The 8,079-nt window shown below is 44.6% G+C and overlaps 1 protein-coding gene across 1 annotated transcript; it reads right to left on the reverse strand.

Moving 5' to 3' along the window:
- Positions 1–930: 930 nt before the first annotated feature.
- Positions 931–5,057, reverse strand: LOC101755538 (ankyrin repeat-containing protein NPR4). Its single transcript, XM_004965371.3, has 3 exons — positions 4,280–5,057; positions 2,134–2,780; positions 931–1,890 (listed from the first exon to the last, which is right to left on the reverse strand). Exons 1-3 carry the CDS (start codon positions 4,995–4,997, stop codon positions 1,138–1,140), a joined length of 2,118 nt encoding a protein of 705 aa, XP_004965428.1. The 5' UTR covers positions 4,998–5,057; the 3' UTR covers positions 931–1,137.
- Positions 5,058–8,079: the final 3,022 nt, after the last annotated feature.

The raw sequence follows: 8,079 nt of genomic DNA on the forward strand, positions 1-8,079 counted from the left end.
AGGTGGGGCGCCTAGGGTTGGGCGTGCGTGACCCCTTCGGACTCCAGGGGCTGCGCCATCTTTATTTAGTCCGAGTCCTTTTTGTTTACGACTTGAGTTTTGTTTTACATCTAGCTTTAGCTACTCTTGAACACGCGCAAATACGCGCTGTCCTTGTGTGATTCAGAACTCTACCTTCGAGTGATATTTAGATTGTTCGCCTCTTTTTCTTGTTCGTTCTTCAATTGCGGACAGGAATCGATCTTCGTGATCAGGCTGATCTCGCACCGGCGAGGTTGGTAACTATCGGGAGTTGGTTCAGCGATTGCATTGGTGCTTCGGGTTCGCTCGTCGTAGTCGGATCGTGAGGGTCTACTTCCACCAAGTCGAATTTATCTCCACTCACCGAAAGATCGGGCACTCCGACTCTATCACGCAAGCTCTAGACAGACCTCTTGCTGTTGTCATGGCACTTGCCAGGCTTCTTGTCTTGCGAAGGCCGGTGAGGTCGCCGTGGACTTTCTTGATGCTCCTCGGGCCTCCTTTGCAGTCAAACCTTTGAACATGCTTCGCTCCTGAAACTCGACCTGTTAGTGAAGCCTGACCGTGGCTGCCCGTTGACTGTCACGCCAACTGTCCTTCCTATGCCTTCTCACCATGGAAACCAACTTGTACAAAACCCTTCGCTGGAGAAGCGGAATTAGACCGGGATCCTTTTCCCAACAATTGAGAAAACAAAAAAAAAAGTCCAATTACCTAGGAGAAAATTGTCCATATTATCTCTTCTAAATGGATGATCGGCATAGTTTGTACCAGTACAACTTAAGAGAGTGTAGGTACCATAGAAATCTCTATAGATACAAGGAGATACCATAAAAAAAGTCGAATTATTCAGAACATCATAGTTTTGGAGCGTGTCAATTAATCAATTTAGAAACAAACAAACAGCTATAAGGAGGTACATCGTTGCAAGTACAGGAGCGACTTACAAGTCACACCCACGACCCACCGATACATACAAATATACTCAAGACTTAAAATGTAGCTCACAAAGAAGTGTTCTCAAAACAATAAAATAAATGCGGGACAATCTTGGCTCAGTATGCACGGATCCATCATTCACTGCTGTCCTGAATCACATATACCCCAACAGATGAGTCAAGTTGAGTTCAAGGGGCTCTTATTACGACCTCCCAGCAGGCTGAAGATTATGATGTAAGGCCAGAAGAGATACACCATGTTTACTATGAATGCAGTTGTTAACTTGACCAGTGGCGCCGGGCCTCCCCTTCTGTTAAGGACGATAACTGTGTCAACGAACAGCAGCCACAGGAAGCGAAGTGCGTCGAGCAACACAAGAGCTGTCATCGTGGCCGTGGCGATGGCGGTCGCCAGGGCCACGGGAGAAAGCAGTAGATAGAGCGCAAATGCGAAGGCCGCGCAGAAGCTTCTGGCGGCGCCGTTGAGCAATGCCAACGAGATGGACACCAGCTTGATCCGTTTCTCTACGTCAACTGCAGCCATCCCGCAGTAGACGAGACTGAAGGTGGCTATTGTTGAGCAGCTGAATGCCAATGTGTTGGCGAGAACGAACCCGTCGAAAGCATATTTCCCAGCCAAGATCGGTGTCCCGATGGGGCCAACTGGGCTTGGTGCAGCGGTGGGTGCCTTCGTGTCACCCGCGCTGTCCTCGGTCCTGAAACCGCCGGGCATTGTGAAGACTGCCGCGAATGTGGCCGTCGCGACAAGCACCGAGCAGATGCCCACAATCTGTGCGAACTCCGTTATCTTTTTTGACTCTTCATCCTTGTTTAGCTTTGGAACAAGCTTTTCTTTGAAACGATCACGGCGACAGTTACCATTCTGAGCATTTACAAAACTCAGGGTACCATGAATCCTACGCTGTGCATGCTGCAAGACAAAACGTACAATAAATCGTTTTTTCTCAACCGTCAGAGTCTAGTACAGACTAAAGAGTATTAATTTGTGATAATTTTTCACTGGAACTTTACGTCGTGTAGCACTAATATATCCTAGGGCTAAGACAAAAAAATTTCTCAAGTGACAATTATTCGTACAAAAAGAATTAATTAAGATTTTATCTTTTTTCTAAATAAATGCAAAATAAAGATTAAGGGTAGTCGAATTACTTACCATCCCGAAATAAAAGCCTGGTAGAGCTTTGCTCTCGGCAAGATCCATGGGGGTTTTCCCTTCATGATTTGGCAAGTTCAGGCGAACATGTGGGTTGATGATGAGAGTCTGGAATATGCACAAATGTCCTTCAAGGATAGCTAGATGCAGAGCAGTGTTCCCTTGGTTGTCCTGTATATTCAGGATTGAGTTAAACTGTGGTCTCATGCGCACAAATTTCACAATATTGTGACTCCTCTTCTCAACAGCAGTATGAAGGAAGGTCCTGCCCTGAGAATCACGCAATCCAGCGCAACCAGGGCACATGATGAGCAAGATGATTACAGCAACCAGGTTGCCTGCCGAGGCAGCGACGTGCACCGGAAACAGCCCATCGTTGTCAGGCTGAAACGCTGAAGATGGATCGGCATCCACCAGTTGGTAGAGAGGAAGGTTCAAGCACCTGTATAATTTGATAAGCCAATTCTGCGGTGCGAAGTACATGCCCAACGAGTAAAATTCGAGAGTCCTCTCCATGAAGACATATACGAAGAATTCAAGGGAAGGATCATCTGCTGATGCAGCGAAGTGCATTGGCGTACTTCCAGAGAGGTCCTGTTGTCTGACCAGTAGGTCCTTGTTCAGTTTAAGTAGAGCTCTTGTCATCTCTGCAAGTACAGTTAATCAGTAGTGGAACTTAAAAGGGAAACTGAACTGCAGTACAAGATACAAATAGCACAAATTCTACCTTTCTCCTTTGGGGGAAAAATAGAACATAAAACAAAAAAGGCCCTCTGTTTCAAATTGTAGGTCGTTTTGACTTTTCTATGTTCATAGATTTTTGTATGTATCTAGACATACACTATATTTAGAAAACCCAAAATAACCTACAATTTCGGATGGCTGGAGTATTAGAAAACCGCACATATGAGCGGGAATATTCATTAATATCCATTATATCAAAAAAGAACTGCATGTTTTACAAAGTCCGGTGTAACCAAGGTATCGACTTACAAATCGCTAACTCAGGTAACTTATACTCTCCTCCAGTGGTGAAGCCAGCCATGGCCTATAAGGGCTGCCCCCCCCCCCCCCCCCCCAAAAAACCCGCCCCAATCCTGGGTCCCCCCTTGCCCTCTTCAAATGGATCCTGCAGATTTTGGGTATGTGCGTATCGACTCTTTCACGAACACTCTCATCATCAAGTGGTACATGTATACAAGGTTTGTATGTTGTAGAGTTGGTGGTATATTGCAATTGGCAAAGTCTTGGAGGTACGTAGGGGGGAGGAAGCACAAGGGAATTTCAATTTGGTTGTGCTACTTGAGTACTGGTTCCTTGAGCTCGTGCAGAAATTCTTAGGTATAGCCTTAGCCGGTTGTACTTAGCATTAGCAACGTTCAACATTTGCAAACCTAGAGAATATGCCTGGAATATCGAAAGCTCCATGTTTGGCGTTGGAGTTTGAATTCAGAAGCAAACACTAGTTCACTGTGTGAAAATGGCTAAAAGGTGGGCAAATGATGAGCATGGCGCCCATCACATAAACTTTGTCACTAATGATTCATAAAAGGTGACGGGCCATCCCTTATGACATATAGCTATGATGCCCAATAGTTATTGCCCATCACTATTGTGCATCACCCAGAGCCTAAGGAGCTGCAAAGCCTGTCGGAGATCGTAAGTGATAGGCCTCCATGCTGCCGTTACTTATGAATAAGTCACTGGTGACCGGTCTTCATGTTTTTCATAACTTATGAGCTCTTAAAATTTTTTAAAAATTGCTTATTATCTTGTCATACGTTTCCTATATATTCTCGCTGATTTACTAATTTCATATTATGTGTTACCATTCTAGTTTTATCTTCAGTCAAATATTTATATCTTTGACCATCATATCCTAAAAATACATATAGTTTAACAGCACACATATTATATATTATGAAAACATTTCTTATGGTGAATCCAAATACATAAATCTTATGATGTTAAACTATAGAAATTATTTTAAAAAATAATGGTCAAAGATAAAATGGTTAAACTATAGAAATTTTAAAAAATAATGGTTAAAGATAAAAAGGTTAGACTTAGGAAAAAAATTAGAATAATGATAACTACTACAAAATGGAGGCAATAGATTTAATATTAAGTGTCAGGAATACTTTACTTTTGCTGTGGAGAACAGCAGGATGTAAGGCATTCTGTCCAAGTGGGCCGGAGGTCGCGAGCTGCTCGTCCTGAAATATCAACTGACGAACAATATCGTTGTGATGCAGCGAGGTTGCCAGGTACAACGCCGACGTACCATCCCTTGCAACCACACGGGCCAACTCTTTGTCCTCGGCCATCAACGCCTCGACCATACGCATGCCTGTCTTGTGGCCAAAGCGGACGGCCTCGTGCAGAGCCGTCTCCCCGCGCTTGTTCTGCATCCTTACCATGGTCTTTTTCTGGTCGCAGCCGTCAGCCTGCCCAACAAGCAGGGAGGTCATTTGAGCGTTCCCCGCCCGCACGGCACAGTGCAGCGGCGTGTCTCCGTTGCCATCGCAGGTGAACAGCAACTGGCTGGCCTTCTTGCAGATGGCCTCCGCCACCTCTAGGTACCCTTGCTTGTCTCCACTGGCCGCAACCACATGGAGCGCAGAGGCTCCCTCGGTGGCAGCGGCTGATGGGTAGAGTATAGGAGCCTGGGCCTCTTCCAAGCGAATGGAGACTTCGCGGGCCAACGCAGCGGCCGCAGCTGATCCTCCGTCTTCTTTGCTGAGAAATTCCTGTAGCAGCTGCAACTTACCGGAGCTTGCCGCCCTGAGGAGCTCAGGTCGCCGGACCACGGTGAGGTCTTGCACACGCTCGTTAGCTTTCTTATCATGGTTACTTGGCTCCATTGGCGCACACTACTTGGATTATAGATGTGGTGGTGGCGATATGTGGCAGAGCATACGAGGGTTCACCGTGCTTAGATGTGAGTGACTCGATATATATATATATATATATGGTTTTGATTTCGCTGAATACCAGAGACGACTTTCTAGAGCTAGCATCTGTCCCTTGCGTACGTTAAACTTCAGGCTGCATCCGTGCAGCCCGAGGTCCTGCTCCTGCGGCCCCGCCATCGCTAACGATTATTGGACCATTCCGTGCAGAATTTATCCAATGCGTGCTTAGCAGGTCTTCCTTGATTCTAAATCTGATGCGTGGCGTCGAGTAACGGTTTGTTCCCGTAAAGCTAGGACTCTGGCTGCTTTCCCCAGCAGACCAAGCCCAAGGCATGATGACCTGCTGATATGACACAGTAGCTGATTAAGCTGTATCGTCAAAAGGCGCACAGCTGTTTCTGTTTCTGTGCGGATAATTTCATAGAGAGTAGTATTTTAATCATCAACAGTGGAATCGTGAAAGTGAAGACCCTGCTAATTTTGTGTTTCAAATTGGGAAGAATTACATATAAATGTTTTCGACAAAACTTTAGTGTATTAGTCATATACTTCATGTCGTTGTTACGCAGACGATGACGATGCCAAAAAAAAGTGCAATGCGTGAACCAGCTCAACATCATAAAGTGGAACTAGGAGAGTTCGACCCTTAGACCATTGTCGATGTAAGTTCCATGTGAGTTTCATTCTCGATCATTAAAAGTGATGACATATCATACAATTTATGTGGAAAGAGAATAATTAGGTACCAATGTTTCAAATCGATCAGGTCATATAATAGATGTTGACGATCAATCGTATTTAATAAATTTTTAGTTATATAGCATTTAATAAAATTGTGAGTAAGCTCACTTTATATATTAAGTACATTTTAGTTAGATAAATGTTGTTTTGAATTTATTTTGGACAAAAGTTTAAATGTTATTATAATATGTTTTATTATGTGCTAGATATTTTTTTGCACAAATGACAATACAGACGTGAATGCTCATATATATATGCTCCCACACTCAACCTTTTATAGATACGCACACTGAATCCTGCCCCTGTGGGTAACAAAAATGTATTTGATAAGGTAGTTCTTAGTTGTGAGACCTTATGATAATAGACTACTACTGCAAATTCCATAATGACGAGTTTAAAGGCAAGCAATAGTGGTAGGGAGGAAAAAGAGAAGAGGATGGAGACAGATAAATATTCATTTTATTTCTTTTTCTATAGACTACTATATAGACCACTCTCAAAATGGTTCGGCTAGCTTTATTGAAAAATTTTAGTCTCTATTAACTGATTTTCGAGCATACAGTAGACGCCCATAAAACCCTCCGAGAGATTTAGCTGGCAGGTTCCATTTCCGAAATCTTACCTACGCTCAATTTCCGAAACCCTTTGCAAAGAACGGGCATTCACCTAGTTAATTATTGGCAAGATCATCGACCCACAGATAAATACAAAGTACTTGTTCAGGATGTATTTATGGTTCAGTGCAATGTCCATTACAGGATTCACATGGATATTCATTAATACAACGTTTACAAACTTTGTCTACAATGTTCTTTTTAAATAGACTTGAACGCACCACGTCATTAATATTCTTTTCAATGAACATTGTGCCAAGGCAACAATAAACCACGTACTCCCTCCATACTCACAAAGGAAGTCGTTTTGGACAGCGACACGGTCTCCAAAGTATTACTTTGACTCTTTATTTTTATAAAAATATTTATCAAAAAGTGATATATGTATAGTTTTATGAAAGTATTTTTCAAGACAAATCTATTTATATGGTTTTCACATTTCCAAACTCAACAACTTAAAAGTTATTCATGATTTATATTCCCAATGTTTGACCCAAACCTTGTCCAAAACGACTTCCTTTGTGAGTACGGAGGGAGTACATTCTTCACGAGTAATTATTACAACATAAGACACTTCACATTATTTCCAGTTGTGATCACTGGACGGCCGGAACTCCATAACGGCCGCAGCCTGGGTACGGCGGCTTCCCATTGACGTTGCCCGGCGGGTCATGGCTGCAGATGATGAACGTGCCGCCACCGTCGCACTCCACAGCGGCGCAGCCGACCCTCTTCGTCCTCGCCATCACCTGCGTGTAGTGGCCACACTTCCGCCGCTGCGCGCACTGGTTGCTCTTGCAGTCGTACGTAGTTGGCCCTCTCCTTCACCCATGACGCGACGGCATCCCCGGCCGCCCAATCGCGGCTGGCGCTTCCCCAGAAGATGTTCTCCCCGTAGGGCCCGCGCGAGTGCACGAGCTCGCAGTCGTGGGCCCGCCGGCCGGCGTACCGGCGGGCGTACGCGGCGAGGGTGGCGTTCCACGAGAGCTTGGGCACGCCAACCTCCGCACGGGCCGCGTTGTGCGGCTGCAGGAAGGCGGCCTTGTGGACTTCTGGGCGATGGCGAGGTGGCCCAGCAGCAAGCCGAGGCAGACCACGAGTTCTAGTGTGGCAGCGCCGTCGTTGGAGCGCGCCATTTCGATTTGTCGTTGTGCCAAGGCGAGCTGCCTATTCTGATCGTTTTATATCTCTATACATGGCAGGGAAACGATTTGCTTTCCAGGGGTGATGTTGCGTGAGACTGTGATCATCATGTTGCTGGCAGCAAGCACATTTTCTGCTATACATGGATTTGTTAGCTTGTTGGCTTGGAACGCTACGCATGCCTTAAGGGGGAAGTCAGGACCATCTTTTGGCAGTAGTTTTGGCCTACGTGGTTACATTTTTTTACAGTGATTGGTAATGGGATTTTCAGGCTGCTTGCTGCTAACGGTAGCTCCAATTTATTAGATCCCTCAATAATATATATGAAAGAAAACAATGAAAATTTAGTGGAAATGAAACCGCAAACAAGTTATTTTTTTAATGACAGTAATTCTTTTTCTTTACTATATATATCTTTCTAATTCTGAGGGCAAGCCCACTTTTACTTTCAGCAAAAAAGCAGTCATTATTTGGACACAACACAGAACTCAGAAGCTTGTCATTTGTCAACATTATACATAGCCAACCGGGCC

Source organism: Setaria italica, chromosome IV (genome assembly GCF_000263155.2).
Source record: "Setaria italica strain Yugu1 chromosome IV, Setaria_italica_v2.0, whole genome shotgun sequence".
In the NCBI taxonomy this organism is placed as follows: Eukaryota; Viridiplantae; Streptophyta; class Magnoliopsida; order Poales; family Poaceae; genus Setaria; species Setaria italica.